This window comes from Limulus polyphemus, unplaced genomic scaffold, assembly GCF_000517525.1.
Source record: "Limulus polyphemus unplaced genomic scaffold, Limulus_polyphemus-2.1.2 Scaffold3770, whole genome shotgun sequence".
Taxonomy (NCBI): Eukaryota; Metazoa; Arthropoda; class Merostomata; order Xiphosura; family Limulidae; genus Limulus; species Limulus polyphemus.
This window is the reverse complement of record NW_013669380.1, coordinates 60,783-81,198: the sequence shown is the minus strand read 5'-3', so window position 1 is coordinate 81,198 and position 20,416 is coordinate 60,783. Positions and strand designations below refer to the sequence as shown.

The 20,416-nt window shown below is 34.6% G+C and overlaps 2 protein-coding genes across 3 annotated transcripts in view; both read right to left on the bottom strand.

Annotated features, from left to right (window-relative positions):
- Window positions 1-20,416, bottom strand: part of LOC106470011 (D-2-hydroxyglutarate dehydrogenase, mitochondrial-like) — a 37,937-nt gene that overhangs the window by 14,584 nt on the left and 2,937 nt on the right. The window contains exons 2-7 of the mRNA XM_013930531.2: window positions 18,590-18,967; window positions 17,792-17,989; window positions 17,010-17,203; window positions 16,160-16,328; window positions 14,446-14,622; window positions 14,015-14,124 (exon numbers count right to left, since the gene is read on the bottom strand). Coding sequence (XP_013785985.1) covers window positions 14,015-14,124; window positions 14,446-14,622; window positions 16,160-16,328; window positions 17,010-17,203; window positions 17,792-17,989; window positions 18,590-18,935 — 1,194 coding nt within the window. The 5' untranslated portion in view covers window positions 18,936-18,967. The remainder of the gene's footprint in view (window positions 1-14,014; window positions 14,125-14,445; window positions 14,623-16,159; window positions 16,329-17,009; window positions 17,204-17,791; window positions 17,990-18,589; window positions 18,968-20,416) is intronic.
- The window catches only part of LOC106470012 (myeloid leukemia factor 1-like), a 45,275-nt gene continuing 26,422 nt past the window's right edge, over window positions 1,564-20,416 (bottom strand). For both annotated transcript variants that reach the window (XM_022398562.1, XM_013930532.2), the window contains exons 5-6: window positions 3,237-3,399; window positions 1,564-2,498 (exon numbers count right to left, since the gene is read on the bottom strand). In XM_022398562.1, the coding sequence (XP_022254270.1) occupies window positions 2,321-2,498; window positions 3,237-3,399 (341 nt within the window). In that variant the 3' untranslated portion in view covers window positions 1,564-2,320. The remainder of the gene's footprint in view (window positions 2,499-3,236; window positions 3,400-20,416) is intronic.

Below are 20,416 nucleotides of genomic sequence, written 5' to 3'. Positions count from 1 at the left end.
GCATGTATGCATATGTAATATCACTGTTACAAAATATTATCTTTATTAAGGCATGTATGCATATGTAATATCACTGTTACAAAATAAGATATATTATCTTTATTAAGGCATGTATGCATATGTAATATCACTCTTACAAAAAGACAGTAAAATACAGTTTTCTAAAGGAACGGATATCTCTTTTTGATCCACTACATAAACTCTCACTCTTATGTTTAGCTGGACAACTTTAACCAAATCTTAGATATTTGAAGTGTTAATAAAAGAAAAGTTCCTGAATTCATTACAGTTATGGTGCAGATCAATAACATGCTTACGGTGAAGAAAATGTAGCAACAAACGTTGAATGACCAGATAGACTGAAGTAAAACTGTATTACATTTTTCTTTTAGTATTAGTCTTAAGTTAACCTGTTAATGATATCAAACTTTAAATCTTTTCAAGCTTGTTTCTAAACATATTAAGTTTTATCTTGTAATTCTCAGAATATGTTATTAAAAGTGGTGATTTTTATTAATGAAGTTATCCTCTAACTGAGGTGCTTTAAGGCAGAGGCTTGCAGTTACATCATACATTACATCTTCTAACTGAGGTGCTTTAAGGCAGAGGCTTGCAGTTACATCATACATTACATCTTCTAACTGAGGTGCTTTAAGGCAGAGGCTTGCAGTTACATCATACATTACATCTTCTAACTGAGGTGCTTTAAGGCAGAGGCTTGCAGTTACATCATACATTACAATCTGTCGAGTCGGTCATATTACTCGCAGGTAATTCGGGGATACTTTGATAATGGGGTGGGGTGAGAAAGTGAACCGATTATATCTGGGGTGAAAACGAGCATCGTAAAGTGGAAGACAAATTCAGTATAGTTAAATCTTAACTCTTGTAGCATTACAGTATCTATAATTTTAGTGCTTACTTGAAAGAGGTCTTCCGCTGTTCGAGTGAACAATAGCAGATTGATTAAACAGGTTATTGAAATATATCTACAGTTTTATCAGACTAGACCTGATCACTAGGAATACCGCCCATTTCCACAATTTTCAACTAATACATTCGTTATTGTCTACATTTAACGTTACTGATTAGTAGGTAGTCTCCTACTAACTTTAGGAAATTTTTTGAAAGGAATTTAAAAATGTTTATGACTAAAATATTTTTATAAAGAAAACAGATGACGATTCGGCTAAAACTAAAGTTTCCTTTTTTGTACAAGAAATTACACTTAACTAAACATCTAATGAAGTACGAGTCAGTAAAATCTGTGATAACTTTAGTAAACAATCTTTAAAATATAAATTTAAGACTGGTTTTTCTTTCTAACATGTACATTTAATATAATCAGCTATGAAATAAGATTGTGCTTTGTCTTCAATATTTAAAGGCAAACCCTTCATCCCATTCATGTTAAAATATTATTACTTTAACAACGTGAAAAAACCAAATACAACTTTAAAAATGTTTGGAGACAAAGACTTTGGAGATTAAAACCATGTTTGATAAAAAAAAACCAACATCATTTAGAATGACGTACAGACAAAAAATTGATGCCACACCAAATTTCTCTAGCAAGTTCCTTTATTAAAACAATCCCACACTTAGTATACACAAATCCTTTTACAATTTGATTTAATTGTCTCTCAGGATTTGAAAACATAAACTTCAAAGCTAGCTAAGTATATTAAGATTAAAACAGCAAGAGAAGGTAATAATCCTGCCCAAAGAATGAGGGGTGTATGCTCAGTTGTAATTACCACAGGGGCTAGGAATTAAGTGCTGCAACTTTAATGAAACACAAGTACATACAACATCAATATATGTTAATTAGTTACTAGATAATGTCAAGCAACATTTCTACCAATGATAATAGTGTATAAACTTCATCTTTTTATTTCCTCTGGGTCTGACCATTTCTCATTCAAACCAGTTTATATATTCTTTCTGTTTTTTAGGAAATAAATATGTAAAGCACTGGTAAGCCTCAGGTATTCCCATACCTTTGAACTGAACTTCCAACAGCTAGTGTTTTATTTTCTTAAATCAACAGAAGACAGAAAAAAAGGCCAACATTTGACTTCACACTGTATGAAGGCAGCTGTCATATTTTTGTTTTGTAAAAGTAAAAAAAATGGTCCATTACAGATTTTTTTTATTTCTAATGACAAACTTTCTAAAGAAAATAAAAGGATGTTTTATTTACATTTTTTTTTTTATTTTGATCAAGGTGAAATTTTATGTCTAAGGCTACCATCTGGTGGTAGAAGTAAGAAAAATCTACGGGTTTTGCAGCTCATGGAAAAAAAAAGAAATTGACAGATCACATGTTAGTTTCGTGCCTGGGTCGATGTTTCATTTTCTCGTAACCGCTCCGGCCAGAATGTCCACTTTTTTGCTTCTTTTTCTGTTTAGCTTCAATATCTTTTCCTTTTCCTTTCACGGACAAGCCTTCGCTGCTACGTTTATGTGAAGAATGAGGTTGCTCATATTCACCACCACTGTAAAAACATATAGCATAGTTGCTGCAATCTACACACAATTTAATAGTCTAAAACATGCCCACTGTAGTTATTAGTAAAGATACAATTTTAATATCAAAGTATACAACACATTTCTTAACACCCACTTAAAGCTTTAAGGTCACGATACAGAGCCCGTTGTATTTTGAATGCTGGGTGTTACAAATGACGGTTTTTTAGTATTTTAAATTCCAGGTAATAAACTCCTTACTGACTTCCAATAGAATCAAAGGAAATTATACAGTATCATGCACAGCTGTTAGAAGTGTAGAAATAATCTCTTTTAGAATAACTAAAACATAAGCTGTTTCTACACTTCTCAATCAATGCTATAATGACTGTCTTCTTGAAGACCATGTAGAGAACTCTGAGAGACCATTTATGAAATTAGCATCAGCCTGAAAGACTACGGACTCATACACAGAAAGGTTACAAAATGTGTAATGAGATTAGAAAAATACTAAATTATAGCTCACTTTAGACTATATGGTGCTGTTTCAATAATCATGAAGGCTGTTACAAAACAGTCATTGACATTCTAATATTAATCTACTTAATATTTAATCGAAGTTACAAGTTTATTCCGAATTACTTCACTGGGTAAAGTTAGAGCCTTAAGTAGTAGAAGATGCATTTCAAACCATGCAGCTTTATATACTATAGCCAGTAACAAATAGGCCTGAGATTCAATTTAACATTCTTCTAATGTGACCCTACCTTGGTCCAGCAGTGATGGCCAGTTGCTCTGAAGCACCAGGGATACGTGAACTTCTTTGGCCGAATCGAGGATGATCTCTGTACGTGAGATGTGCATGACGTGATCGATGGGTATAAGGTTGAGCACGGTGCTGCCACTCGGTGTTGAAAGCTCCCAATTCCTCTGTATGAGACAAATTACATACATTTTTAAAAGCTGCAAAGAAAATTCATCTAGCACTGATAAAAAAAATAATGTTGGGTGTGGTCATCATCCTAGCTTAGATCAAGATGAATGTTCCCAAATAATTAATTCCCAAACACACCTGACAATCCTTAAATAATATTCATTTGATCAATAAACCTATACTACAAACCAGAAAGAACTGGAATAAAACACTGCTTTCACTGTTGAATTTCCATAAAAAAAAGTTTCTTATGGTTACATTTTTTTTCAAAAATAAATAACACAATCGTTAATTTAGTACCTTACAACATGACCAAACTCAACTAATATAAATCTGTTTACGGTTGCAGAAAAGGCTTACAACGTGACCAAACTCAACTAATATAAATCTGTTTACGGCTGCAGAAAAGGCTTACAACGTGAACAAACTCAACTAATATAAATCTGTTTACGGCTGCAGAAAAGGCTCCAACTTTACTGTATGTTAATGAACCTATGTGCCACACTAAAATTACAAATTTGGAAACTAGAGCTATTACAACATATCTAATTTTGACATTCAGGCTTTCTGTCAAAAGTATTTGCTCTTAATATATACATTTTGAAATTATTAATAATATTATGAAAAAAAATCATCAATCTGAACATTAATTAAAAGATTTTTCACTTTTTTTTTTCAGAAGAATGACAAATATCTAATTATTTAAATCTACTAACAGTATGTCAATTCTACAAAGGGGTACAAATAAAACTGATACTATTTTCCTCAATAATCTGCTTGGAAAAGACAGGTTTAATCTGGCATTCAATATTGGGTGAATGGCAAAAACTATTCAACGAGCTCAAGGTATGTACTGGGGTCCACGTACCATGGTTACAAATGTTAGTGTTAGTTCTACCAAGTTACCCGATAACCATAGGAAATGGGAGCCACACGGCAGGTAGGAAGCCAAATATGACAAGCTATCTTCTCCAACTCAGTAGAGTTCAAAGACATCTTGGAATGCAAGTCTCAATCATCAAGAAACAAGGCAAATAACATCATCATATATATATAGCAGGGATGGAAATAACAGTTTTCACTTACATAGCAACTACTGTGACTCAAAATTTGGACTATGGTGCAAAACCTAAGTTTCATATACAAATTTTTAAAATTTTTTCTCCTTCCAACTGAGTGTGTATTGAAAAACATATGCATACATACCTTAATAAAGGTAATATACCTTATTTTGTAACAGTGATATTACATATGCATACATGCCTTAATAAAAGTAATATATCTTATTTTGTAACAGTGATATTACATATGCATACATACCTTAATAAAGGTAATAAACCTTATTTTGTAACAGTGATATTACATATGCATACATAACTTAATAAAGGTAATATACCTTAATCTAATACACAGTGTACACCTGATCCGTTCCTGTAGAAAACTGTATTTTACTGTCATTTAATACACAGTGTACACCTGATTCGTTCCTGTAGAAAACTGTATTTTACTGTCATCTAGTACACAGTGTACACCCGATCCGTTCCTGTAGAAAACTGTATTTTACTGTCATCTAATACACAGTGTACACCTGACAATCACAGGTTCACTAGAGTCACTGACAGCTATGTTCTCTATAAAATGTTTTTCAATCACAGGTTCACTAGAGTCACTGACAGTTATGTCAGTCACAGGTTTACTAGAGTCACTGACAGATATGTTCTTTATAAAATGTTCTTCAGTCACAGGTTTACTAGAGTCACTGACAGCTATGTTCTCTATAAAATGTTTTTCAATCACAGGTTCACTAGAGTCACTGACAGCTATGTTCTCTATAAAATGTTTTTCAATCACAGGTTCACTAGAGTCACTGACAGTTATGTTCTTTATAAAATGTTCTTCAGTCACAGGTTTACTAGAGTCACTGACAGTTATGTTCTTTATAAAATGTTCTTCAGTCACAGGTTTACTCTCCCCAATAGTGACAATTCTAAGGAATAATGTTTAATGTTCTAATCTTTCTTAAAGGATCTGTCAGGAAATAAAAACTAATCCTAGAACTCGTTTGCTTTTGTTAGTGTACCCATGAACCACACAATACACCATCCTACCGCTGCATTATCAACATGATTACTACGTTCCTCACTTCACACGTAAAGTCAGTGGCTGTTGTGACAGCAGCATTATGTGTTTGACTCCCATGACGTCACCCGACAAAAATAATGCATATTTTAAACTCGGTAAAATCGATGGTTTTCACAATTTATTTGCCTTCAGATTAAATCTTAAAAAAACTTGTAGCAGCGTGTTATAATAGACCCTAAACATTACATTTATACAGAAAAATAACAATATATATCCTTAACCGCGGTGGAAAGACCCGTGTTTGAAAACTATTTTACATCCAGCCTGAATACGTTACCCATGTCTCTGTTTCCTAAAAACGACATCTGATGAATAACTTTTGCTATCTAGTGGTCTGGGATAGAAAACGACCAATAGCATGTGTATACTGTGTATTAAATGACAGTAACATACAGTTTTCTACAGGAACGGATCAGGTGTACACTGTGTACTAGATGACAGTAAAATGCAGTTTTCTAAAGGAACGGATCAGGTGTACACTGTGTATTAGATGACAGTAAAATACAGTTTTCTACAGGAACGTATCAGGTGTACACTGTGTATTAGATGACAGTAAAATACAGTTTTCTACAGGAACGAACTATGTTCTTTATAAAATGTTCACTAGATCACTGACAGATATGTCACAGATTCACTAGAGTCACTGACAGCTATGTTCTCTATAAAATGTTCTTCAATCACAGGTTCACTAGAGTCACTGACAGCTATGTTCTCTATAAAATGTTCTTCAGTCACAGGTTCACTAGAGTCATTGACAGATATGTTCTTTATAAAATGTTCTTCAGTCACAGATTCACTAGAGTCACTGACAGCTATGTTCTTTATAAAATGTTCACTAGATCACTGACAGATATGTCACAGATTCACTAGAGTCATTGACAGCTATGTTCTCTATAAAATGTTCTTCAGTCACAGGTTCACTAGAGTCATTGACAGATATCTTCTTTATAAAATGTTCTTCAGTCACAGATTCACTAGTCACTGACAGCTATGTTCTTTATAAAATGTTCACTAGATCACTGACAGATATGTTCTTTATAAAATCTTCTTCAGTCACAGGTTCACTAGAGTCACTGACAGATATGTTCTCTATAAAATGTTCTTCGGTCACAGGTTCACTAGAGTCACTGACAGATATGTTCTCTATAAAATGTTCTTCAGTCACAGGTTCACTAGAGTCACTGAGAGATATGTTCTCTATAAAATGTTCTTCAGTCACAGGTTCACTAGAGTCACTGACAGCTATGTTCTTTATAAAATGTTCTTCAGTCACAGGTTCACTAGAGTCACTGAGAGATATGTTCTCTATAAAATGTTCTTCAATCACAGGTCCACTAGAGTCACTGACAGCTATGTTCCTTATAAAATGTTATTGGGTCTATGTCTCTCTCGAGGTTTAAAGATACATCTTTGCATCCCTTTGGGTCTATGTCTCCCTCAAGGTGTAAAGATACATTTTTTAATCCATTTTCAAGGTCATCATCATTCATTTTTACCAAAGAATTGAAATCAAATATGAACCCATACTTGTCCTTAGATTGCACAATTTACTCAAATCTTTCATCTAGGTGAACAATTGTTTCATCCATCACAACATTAAAGAATTAAATACGTTTGTTTGTTTGTAGTTAAGCACAAAGCTACACAAAGGGCTATCTGTGCTCTGCCCACCACGGTATGGAAACCCGGTTTATAGCGCTGTAAGTCCGCAGAGATACTGCTGTGCCACTGGGGGCAACTTTCCTTGGATACCAGCTTTTTTGCCCTTCATGTTGGCATCATTATTATACCCTTGACCCCTAAAGTTACCAAATGGTAATTTCAAATCTTTAAGCTTTTCAAGAAGAGACTGTCAGTCCAGCTCCACTAGAGTCACTGACAGCTATGTTCTCTATAAAATGTTCTTCAATCACAGGTTCACTAGAGTCACTGACAGATGTCTCTCTCGAGGTTTAAAGATTCATCTTTGCATCCCTTTGGGTCTATGTCTCTCTCGAGGTTTAAAGATACATCTTTGTATCCCTTTGGGTCTATGTCTCTCTCGAGGTGTAAATATACATCTTTACATCCCTTTAGACCCAAAGGGATGTAAAAATGTATATTTACACCTTGAGGGAGACATAGACCCAAAGGGATATCCTTTATAACAGAGTTTGTTCCTAGTGTCAGTCATATGATATATAGTTACACTGTTACAATTTTATTCTTTATAACAGAGTTTGTTCCCAGTTTACAGTTATATACATGGTAACACTGTTATAATTTGATCCTTTATAACAGAGTTTGTTCCAAGTTTACAGTTATATATGTGGTTACACTAGTTTAATTTGATCCTTGATAACAGTTTGTTCCCAGTTTACAGTTATATATGTGGTTACACTGGTATAATTTGATCTTTTATAACAGAGTTTGTTCCCAGTTATATATGTGGTTACACTAGTATAATTTGATCCTTTATAACAAAGTTTGTTCCCAGTTTACAGTTATATATGTGGTTACACTGGTATAATTTGATCCTTTATAACAGAGTTTATTCCCAGTTATATATGTGGTTACATTAGTATAATTTGATCCTTTATAACAGAGTTTGTTCCCAGTTATATATGTGGTTACACTGGTATAATTTGATCCTTTATAACAGAGTTTGTTCCCAGTTATATATGTGGTTACATTAGGTTAATTTGATCCTTTATAACAGAGTTTGTTCCCAGTTATATATGTGGTTACATTAGTATAATTTGATCCTTTATAACAGAGTTTGTTCCCGGTTATATATGTGGTTACACTGGTATAATTTGATCCCTTAAAACAGAGTTTGTTCCCAGTTATATATGTGGTTACACTGGTATAATTTGATCCTTTATAACAGAGTTTTTTCCTAGTTTACAGTTATATATGTGGTTACACTGGTATAATTTGATCCTTTATAACAGAGTTTGTTCCCTTAAAGTTATATAATATCAGTTTATTGACTGCTGGCTGAAAGATATGTTTCCTTTCAGATCTCACCCCCACCCTACCCTTCCACTACCAGAAGTTATATCTCTATTTTCTTCTATTGGTTTTACTACAGGACTGAAAGAAGGTATCATAAAAACAGGTTCTCGCATTACTGATTCATTATAAAAATCAATTTCCAGAATTAGAAATTACACTGAAACTCTCAAAAGACCGAGGCCTAGGGTGTAACATGTCTTTTAGTCTTTAAACTATGACCAGATTTGCACCTCTTTATTTCTTTAAATGAATTATTTTTAAGCCTAAAAAATGTTTAGCAATAAATAATTGCATTCTTTAATCCATCGGTGCTTTTTTCTCCGTTTAAAGTAAGGCTTCATCACAGTTAGACAAACAGGTAATCATAACGTTAACTATTTTGTTTGATGTTTCGGCTAACGCCCTGTGAAAATAAAGCCCCACGCGTCACTGCAAAATTTGAGCGTTAAACACAAAGCTTGAGCCATCTGCAAATGAATAGTCTATTAATTAACATGAACGTTTTAAAAAATAAAAGGCTTAAGATCTAGTTCCACAATTCAATGTCTCTTAAACTCTTCTAACTTCTGTGATATTTCCATAGCCTAACGTAGTTACTAGCGGCAAGTAGCTTTTCTAATTTCTATATTCCCGTAGCCTGACGCAGCCACTGGCGATTACGGAACCAGACGAACTGATACGTCGTCATTATATTTTTATGATTGTATCGTAACTTCTCAATCTCGTGCGAAATAACGGTACATGAGTAAACAATATCCCCTTTGTTTGTTTTTTAATAAATTAAGTATTATCATTTTGGCCTACAACAACATAAAAATCCTTACCTTAAAGAATTGGAAAATATTTGTTATCACAAAATACAACTAAACGCTTCACGTGCTGGTATGGCTGGCTTGGTCACGTGAAGCACAACGACTATCTTCAAGGTCAGTTGTGTATATAATCAAGCTTTTGGACTTACTTGACAAAGGTCGTATGCAGGGTTGCCATTTGGTACTTTTCAAGACCAAAATTGGGCAAATTTCGCACTGAAGCAAAAATTTGGTATTAATCTGGTCTTAACCTTGAATTTCTGAGACTAAATACATGAAAATACATTATATTGGACCTTACATGACAATACATTATACGGCCCTTATTAGTTGTTTTTTTTTGTGTGTGTACAACTAAGCTATACTTTTGACATCATCAGTCACATACTCTGTCATCTCTTTTCGCACTCCATATCACGGTCGCGCATGCGTACAGTATACCGTTGCCAGAGCAACGTTGCTTGTGAGTGACCAAACATATCAACTAGCGCTGTGTAAAGTTAAGTTTGATGTGCAACTCGACAGCGTATAGGCCTTCTCCAGCTCACATTATTACGTTAAATATACTAAGAAAAAATTGAAAATGCCGAAGTGGAAAGATTACGAGGCTGCAAGAAAGTATCATCGCGAGTGGAAAAGAGAGTACCCTTGGCTGAGTATGAGTACTGATGGCAATGAGCAGGCATATTGTAAAGTATGTAAGAAAAATGGCGTCCCAGAAAGGCCACCTTAAAGACACACATTAAGACAAAAGAACATAAAATTAGAAGTACCATTCTTTCATCGTGCAGTACTATTAATTTTTCAAAGACAACATCAAAAGCTAATAAGGGACTTAAAAATGTGAAATAGAACTCGCGGTTGCGTTGTGTTGTCACTGCTCTGTTAGTGGCATTGATCACATCGGTGATGTCATCAAGAAGCATGGTAAAAGAAGTTGCCTCGTAAACCTTCGATTTCACCGAACTAAGTGTTCAATGCTCATTCAAAACGTGATTGCTCCTTGTTTAGAAAACCATTTGGACGGACAGACTAGTATGTCTGTACGCCGGTGCTTTTTGTTTTGTTTTTTCTGTGTGCAATAAAGACACAACGCTAAGAATGTTTGTTTGGAATTTCGCACAAAGCTACTTGAGTGCTATCTGCGCTAGTCGTTCCTAATTTAGCAGTGATAAACTAGAGGGAAAACAACTAATCAACACTACCCACTGCCAACTCTTGGGCTACAGCTTTACCAACAAATAGTGGGATTGACCACTACATTATAATACGCCAATGGATGAAACGGTGAGCATGTTCTGTGATGGGGATTCGAACCCGCAGATTGCGAGTCGAGTGTCATAACCACTAGACTAAAAATGAAACGACTATATATATATATATATATCATTTTTAAAACAATAGAATAATTAAAACAAATAGCCAAAACCCAGTTCACTGTACCAATTTTGACTCTTAAAAACGTCAAGATTTAAACTTCATTATCATTAAGACAACCGTACCAAAAATAAAAATAAACCTCCAGTGACCTAACCTTTACAACTGTAGACCAGTACGTTATTATTACAGTCAAAAGCACCAAAATTAGCAATAAATGTAAAATATTCATTAGGAGCTTCTAGTCGGTTAAAATATGAGTTACCTTCATAGAATAAAAGGTTTAGAATTTCAACAATTTTGGAAAGTATTATTTGAATATAAACTTTAAACTTTGAAAAGCAAAATAAATACTTATCATGATATCTAAACCAGTTTTTCATGGTTTTTTATACGCCCGGTAGAGGAAGACTTCAACTATGCTGAATTCTATCAGCCTTCTACTTCTAGCAACACTGAATATAGATGAATATCCAAGAAGGGTCAGGGGAAAAGATTACGGTTCAGGGGCCGTTAGCATTTTAACAATGGAATCACAATATTTTGAACATTTTGTAATAAAAATGTTATTTATCAACAAGTATTGCGCCGTCTACCGGAGAGTGGGCGAGCGTGGTAAATTATACACTGCTTCTCCAACGACACTTGTCTAATTTAATCACCAAGCCACGAAATGGGGACGCCACCGTCTAAATCTGCTTATGAGGGCCTCCGGTAGTTTTCTCTAAATGTTCAAGTCCTCCTTGAAATACTGCTGTCTAAAGCTTACACCTATGTCAAAGAAAAATAGTTTTATTTCAGAATATGTTTACTAATTTTTCTCGGCCATGCAGTATCGCGTTTATTTGTTTGTTTGTTGAATTTCAAGGCTACCTGTGCTAGCCTTCCCTCATTTAGAGGAGGGACTAGGGAAAGGCAGCTAGTCAACACCACCCACCGCCAATTGTTAGGCTACTCTTTAACAACGAATAGTTGGGGTAACCGTCACATTTAATGCCCCCATGGATGAAAAGGTGAGCATGTTCGGTGGTGGAATTCGAACCCGCGATCCATAAATTAAGAGTCGGTGCCATCAAGTTATGCCAGTCATGCAGCATCTTTAAATACTACGGTGATTTCATGACTAAGCTAGCCTAAACATAGATTCCAAATGAAATGTAATTTAGACAACGACAATTGGTTGACATAGCAACGGCACACACAGATTCGAACCTTTCGAATGCACACCGTCAGTGGTGGCCTTAGGATTCTTGGGGCCCCTTAGAGACATAGTTTTGATAACCAATAAGCAAGTCGAACATTTCGAATGCACACCGTCAGTGGTGGCCTTAGGGTTCTTGGGGCCCCTTAGAGACATAGTTTTGATGACCTATAAGCAAGTCGAACATCTCGATTTTAATTTCATTTTGCCCTATCCATAAAACTGCAATTAAGGTATCTTAATATAATATCCACAATTCAGTGTAATTGGTATTTTATTAAGACTGGAATGGAGAATATTACATAATATATTGCACTAACACAACACATAACAAATCTGTTTTATTGAGAGACATATTATGAATATATATATATAATGGCAGATTTCCTCACCAAAATAAGCTGGAGTCAACAGTCAATCCATTGCTCCTACACCTATTTCGATAATAAATATTCGTATAACATTGAGCTATATTCTAGATTTAATGAATCTTCTATATTGAATTATCTACAACAGAAATCCCTCACAAGACATAAGCTGATAGCCAGTGTATTGATGAATGAATTATATGTTGATAGAAAGACTGATAATTCTGTAGTAACCTAGTGTAATGTGACTTTTTGTGCCTTCTTTGAACTCACTATAATCTTAATCTCACCCACTTTTATGTTCAACTGAAATCATTGCTAAGCCAATAAGGCATTCTTGTGACATAGAAGAGCGCAGACAATGTTTCATTATTTTTAACTTTGAAAATAACCTCTTACCAGATGCAACAGTTACACGCGCAGTGAGATGTACTACACATATATTTAGGTAAATATCTTGAATGTCAGGCTTATAAATATATTGAATGGCTGCCAATGCTGTACATTTTTCTTGAAGTTGATTATATAATGTAAAAGAACTCTTAATCTCAGTCAGAAACTCTGGAGGGTCTTTGCCTCCCTCAAAGCGTAAAGATACATATTTGAATCCCTTTGGGTCTATGTCTCCCTCAAGGTGTAAAGATACATTTTTGCATCCCTTTGGGTCTATGTCTCCCTCAAGGTGTAAAGATACATTTTTGCATCCCTTTGGGTCTATGTCTCTCTCGAGGTGTAAAGATACATCTTTGCATCCCTTTGAGTCTATGTCTCTCTTGAGGTTTAAAGATACATATTTGCATCCCTTTGGGTCTATGTCTCTCTTGAGGTTTAAAGATACATCTTTGCATCCCTTTGGGTCTATGTCTCTCTCGAGGTTTAAAGATACATCTTTGTATCCCTTTGAGTCTATGTCTCTCTTGAGGTTTAAAGATACATATTTGAATCCCTTTGGGTCTATGTCTCCCTCAAGGTGTAAAGATACATATTTGCAAATTGTAACAGTGTAACTACATATCATCTGACTGCCACTAGGAACAAACTCTGTTATAAAGGATCAAATTGTAACAGTGTAACTACATATCATCTAACTGCCACTAGGAACAAACTCTGTTATAAAGGATCAAATTGTAACAGTGTAACTACATATCATCTAACTGCCAATCGTTATTTCCATTGTGGCCAAGTAAGTGTTTCATGTTATTTTCTACATAAGTTCACTTATTATTTCTTTGCTTTGGTCTTTCTATTAATTGATAAAATACTATTATTTGTACTTAAAAATAAATTTACTATTTCCACTAAATGTTTTGTGCATTGACATATCTCTATTTTAAAAACTGAATACACCTACATATGAGATGCAGTTAAGCCTAAAAAATATTACTTTTTTTTCCTAATGAGATCATTCCTTGTTTCTAATAATTTAGCGAGTGTTATGTGTATATAGTACAACATTAATAAAGATTTGAGATTGATTACGAGTATTTTTTCTTAATTTCATCCTCATGCATACTTTTCAAAATTTCTCGTCCCAAAATAAAGGAAAGATGTGAATTTCACTCCTTAAAGTTAAAGTAAGGTGTGAAATTACACCTTTTGTTGGTGTAAGTATTGGATAAAGTGATTTCATACCTTAAGGTGTGATACCACACACACACACATATATATATATCTAAAAGGGAACTTGAAAATACTAAAAAAGATCTACACTTACCCGTACGTGCCCGGGATCAGAAGACATTGTTCCGTCGGTAACTATGTTGTTTTCCATCGCGGTCTCCAAGAAAGAAGCTAATTTTTCTTCGTCGTGTTCTTGCTCGGATCCTAAGAAAGTTCTAGAACTTTAATCTAAGTTACTAATGTCGGAAGAACAACGAAAAATTCTCTAACTAGGCCTCTGGTTTTTCTTTTAACCTAAACTTAACAATATCATACATTCATACAGTTATAACCCTGGAGTAGGAACAACAGTTCAACGACATTAGCTTAACGTCTTTTCTCAACGACTTGTGGGTAATATTCCCTGAAATCCAAGAAGTATTGAAGATACGAAATAAATCACGTATTTGTTCAAATAAACCACTAAATGTAATTTGTCCTGTTTATTTTTATTATGAACAAAACAACGAAAGATACACTACTCACCCACGGTTTCAATCAGAACATAGAAAGGGCTAAGACCAATTGGATTTCGAAGACTGACGTTCTGTTCAATGGCTTCCATTGTGGCGCCATCCATCATTTCGAACGCTGATAGAACTTCAGAAAGCTTTTCTCGACAAGATCGGAAAGTTTTTAAGACTGCTTCGAATGTAGGGCAAGCTGCGTGCAACAAGAACGACATTTAAAAACAAAAACACAACTCACAAATCCTAGGTTAGGAAATAAAAAAATTATTCCAATTCAGTGCAAGCCACATGTAACAGATATGTTAATTTAAGATCTTAAAATCAGAAATTTAGTAATAACAAATAAATGTGCAAAACTCACACAGCTATAAATTGCAATATTTGTTTGTTTGAAGAGATGTCAAGAATCGGCCAGTTGCAGCAAGAAAAAAAAAATTTCTGAGATATTTGCATCCTTGACAATGAAAGTGACTCATAATTTCTTCATATGTGTTATAGGATCTAGAGATGAAATCATACCCACTGACACCAAAATATTAGTAAAGGGACGCGAATGACAGACCCGCAGATTCACAATGCGGCACGCTAGGCCTAACTTCTGATGAAGCTCCTTATTAACTAAGAATTAAAAATTAACAATAATGATATTTCTTCACCTAATTTAAACTATCTTTGTAATATGGTGTTTGTAAAGTTAATATAAAAACAATCTTGCAATGATTAGAATTGGTTTATATATACTCTTGGTTATTTAGTTCTCACATCCTTACTTACAACGCTAGAAACTGGGTTTCGATACCCGTGGTGGGCAGAGCACAGATAGCCCATTGTGTGCTTAACTTAAAACAAACAAACCTCACATTCTTATTTTCGAAGCGCCATCTGGGCATTATGTAAATTAATAAGTGGGTGAAGCCTTATTGTTCAAATGGCGTGGAGTTAAGAATATCGATCCGTTAACATGGAAACCCTTTAGAACCCACAAATACATATATGACATCTTTTACTACTGTACTGCCACAATCTATTTGATAAATTGCTAAGTGGTGGTCCGCGGGCTGGATCTGGCCCTCGAACGTATTTTCCGGCCCCTGTATTTTTGTTTCTTTTTAACTATATTTTATTTTGGCAAAATCAAAACAGAAAAAAAAAACGAAACCAAGTAAACCAGTCCCGTGACGGTTCTGAGATATTTCTTCAAATGTTAACTCAGCTATTTTTCAAAACCAGGAAATTAACTGAAGGTCTATATACAGTATGAATTAAAAGTTTAAATTAAGCAATTATTTTGATAATCTGTCTGTCCGCATTATAGCAGGCGAAGGTAGGCTGATTGTCACTAAATCTTATATGTGCCATTAACTCTCCCCCTCCCCCAGGAAGTGACATAGGGTGTCCGCTCTCGGATCTGATCCCCCCGCCCCTTTAGTCCTATGTATTCCCCATGCGTTGAACGAGTACATCAGTTCGTAGCTACATAAGGTATTTCGAGTATGAATTTTTTTAAAAGGCACACCATAGTTTTAGAAACAGATCAAACAAAGATGTTCATATAACTGGTTCTACAGCTACTTTTGAAATTAGTAAAGCGAATAAAGAAATTAAATTTCCCCTCAGCATTCCCAAATTTATCAATAACTTTAGCTACTTTTTCTTCAGTATAAAACGGAGTCCAACAAAAACGATTAAATTATTATATTCCTCACTAAAGCTCAAGTCAAGTAGCATACCAATAAACGCCACTGTTATAGCCGAAGGAGTCGGATGACAGAGTAGTGCGACTTTGGTCACCACGCCAAGAGTTCCTTCGGAGCCAATGAAAAATTGCTTCAAGTCGTAACCTGTGTTGTCCTTCCTAACATGTGACATACAGTCAACAATGTTCCCGTTGGGTAGAACCTATAAAACCAACAACAGAAAAGAAACGATATGAAACACAAGCCTACTGAACCGACGATCTGTAATCAAGGCTAAGAAAGTCGAGTTTATGGAGCTTTCAAGGCAACATCGCGATAAGAACAGAATCCGACGTCTTTAACTTCAAACCCTTCCGCTACTCTGTAAATTGGTTCTCTAACTTACCAGAATATAAGCTGTTTCCAGGCCTACCAGTGGACGACTGCAAAAATAAAGAATCCGTTTTTCTTCTAAACATTTTCAGCAAATTGTAGTTTCACAAACCAAAATATAGTTAAATATGTCTAAATAATTTATATTTGCCTAATATTCTATTCACACCTGTAAAATTTCCATTACTTTGTGTGTGATGACAAATTTTACCACGTAACTTCTGAGCTTCAAAATCGTTATATTTCCAAGATCTACATTTGATATTTATTGAATATCATAATTACAGAACGAAACATTTTCGGCAATATTTATAGATGTTTCGTCTTATTTTGAGCAAAAGTAAAGACTGTGAACGGTAATAAACGTTTTTACAGGTTTTAAAAGTTCCACTAAGTAGCCTGTTAGCTCCCTGTGAGCTTCGTTTTTACCCAATATTCCTAACCCTACATTAAGTAGTTCATTGTTTCATCAAATTTTATCTGATATTTCACATTCTGAAGTCTTACTTACAGCCTCCACACCTATAACGTTGCCATGAAGAGAGCCATACCGCACCAGACGAAGGCCACCTGCATTTGTTGACACAATTCCTCCAATTTGGCAGCTGCCTTTCGCTCCTAAATCAACCGGTAGCATATAATTCCGTTCTCCTACATACTTTTCTAGAACTTCTAAAACGCATCCTGCCTGGCATCCCAGTACACCTTTATAAGAAAAAAATAATCTGTCGAGTTAACACTTCAGAATAATTATTATAGCACTTCCTATCACCAAGACTTTAACAAATGGCAACAATGTGAAATACCATGAATTTGTTGTTGTTTGTTCATGACAAATATATTAAAGTTATCTGCCGTTCTCACACAGAGAGAAGGTAATCAACCGACAGCATCCACCGCCAACTCTTGGGCTACTCTGTTATCAACATATAGTTGAACTGGCCTTCGCATTATAAAATCCTCACGACTGAAATTGTGAGCTTGTTCAGGTCTGGGTTTTGATCCCGCAGCTCGCAATCTGCGAGCGGAGTGCCCTAACCACCAGGCCCTCTAAGAAAATAGAACGACATTTCTTTCAAAACATTGTTTATAAATTCTATCAAAATGCACCAGTAAAACGTTAATTTTTCTCGACCAACAATAAAAATTTATATAATTTTGTTTTGAATTTAAAATGATAAAAGTCGATTAGGAAAAGACAGTTCAACAACAATCACAACAACTATAATGAAATATAAATATTTTTCTTTATTTTGATTAACTCTAAAGTTTGAATGATAAACAACAACAAACCAGACATTTGATCCAAGTCAAAAACTTCGTTCATTAAAGAGGTCGACATGATAATCTCGTCAAATACGGGAACGCTGCCCCCTACTAGCCCAGTGTTGCCACCTTGCGGACATACGGCGAGACTCTGCTCGTTGCAGTAAGAAAGAAGTTTGGAAACTTCTTCTGTCGTTCTTGGCCTTAGTAGGACTGAGCTACAGCCTACAGAGCCAAAAATATATATATAAATGCATCTTGCAGTCATAAAATTGCACATGTAAGAGTAACTAAATTATTACTTTAAATAATTAGTTAACTGAAACAAGGTAAATGTTATAAAAAAATAACACAATCAACTACTTTGTTGTGTAATTATACATTATTATAAGTTCCGACATTAATAAGTGGTGAAATGTGTACAAAAGAAAGGTTGAAATGAAATATTAAACCTTTTAGTCACCACGAGATCAATTGACGAACTCAAATAATACAGAATTAGAAATGACCAAGATCTGTATAACATTTACTAACACTATTTATAACTCCACAATATTTTAACATGCAATAAAAGAATATGTATTAAAAGTGTTACAGTATCTTTTCTCTTTTACATATACTTGCTTCATTAACAAAATCATGTAATTTATCTCTAAATGTTTTTTTGTCATCGCGAAATTTTCAATTAGAACGTACGAGTAAGAAAGCTATGTGGCGCCATCTAGTAAATAAAAGAGCAAAACTAATAAGTAAAATAACTAGCTATACAAAAACAAATAAATAGCAAAAGACAAAGACGTATTAGGTATCCCAAATAGCTGTTACCTTTGCACGTTTTATACCAGTCAATGTTATATCCTTCAAGTTCATCTTTGTCCGTAATAACCCCACCTTTTCCAAGGATGGTCTCGAAATACTCAATGTCCTTCTGTGTAACTTCGGCGTAAGGTCCACGTTTCAACTCCGGTAGGCGTTTGTAAGTTAGTTCTATCGTAGTCGATAAAAATTTGGAAGTGTGGATCCGCCTGTAGCCCCAGCTTCCAGAATAACGACTTTCATTGGCACAAGTTAGACAAGCTTCTGGCATCCCCTTGGTAGAGAGCTTAGTCGTTAACTGTCTTCCTCTTAATAAAAGCTGACTCAGAATTCCTCTTTTAAACAATAATGCCATTTCTTGTTTTGTTTTTTCCTGTGTGTAATGAAAGGTACCAACCGAATGACCCAATGTAAAACGTATAATGTTACTAATCTAAAATTTGTTAAGTGATAATGATGAACATACATAGATATAACTCGGGCTCAGTGATATAATATATATATATAACAGTAATTTAACTTCGTAAAAACACAATATTCTTAAACATTATATCATTTCAAAGTCTGAAATAATGGGCTTCAGGCAGTCTACCCTGAATCATAACTATAACAAAAGTTGAAGCAATGTATTTATCAAAATAGGGATTCAAGCATGTGATGCGAAAAAATCAAATAGCAAAAATTTAATTAGACTTATACACGTGGTTTCACAGCCGCATGACAGGAACACCTCGTGTTGACAGGGTGTCTAGGATTACACGCTTGGAGTTTACAGGATATATTGATGCATAATTTCTACATACAAAGCTTTAAATATTTGTATACGAGTTACACAGTGCTCAAAAAGTTGCATTTTTATATTTAAATAGTCCTTAATCATTAAAACCCTATTGAAGAAATATATGATAAATGTATGACAATTGTTTGTATTAAAGCAAAACTATACAATGGCCTATCTGGGCTGCGTTCATCGGAGGGGTCGAGCCCTGAATTTAAGATTTACCAGCCTTGAAGCTTACAACTGAGTCATTGGGAAAACAAGTATAAACAGTAAACAAAAACTTAAAAAAATATATTTGCAGCCATAGCGAGACAAAGGCTAAACGTATAAATAACATGTTAAAATCACTAAAAAACACTGAGTGGTGAACATTTCGGTCAAGAATTCATCAAGTGTATGGTAGATTGGTTCTTGTAAAATACACCATCAGCCGTGTGGTTTGTGTTCACATGAAAAACAAAGATGATTCTATTAACGACAAGTTCAACTACTTTATAGGACAAATGACGGAGGATTATTCTTCAAGAAACTGTTTGACTATATTTCTGTTATCCGTGATTCATGGACCATGAATATGATTATAAAGAGACTTAGGACGTTGTTGATAATAACAGCGCACTATGTGGTTATACTCTTACAATTTGATCCTTTTTGGCAGAATTTGTTCCCAGTGGTAGTTATATAAGTAGTTACACTGTTACAATTTGATCTTTTATGGCAAATTTTATTCCCAGTGGAAGTTATATGATATGTGGTTACACTGTTACAATTTGATCCTTTATAACAGACTTTGTTCCTGGATGTTATTTTCTACATAACATTGTACAATGAACCATGTGTGGCCAAGCGAGTGTTTCTGTGGAAATAAAGACACATGGTTCATTGTACAATGTTATGTAGAAAATAACATGAAACACTCACTTGGCCACTATGGAAATAAAGACACATAGTTCATTGTACAATGTTATGTAGAAAATAACATGAAACACTCGCTTGGCCACTATGGAAATAAAGACACATGGTTCATTGTACAATGTTATGTAAGAAAATAACAT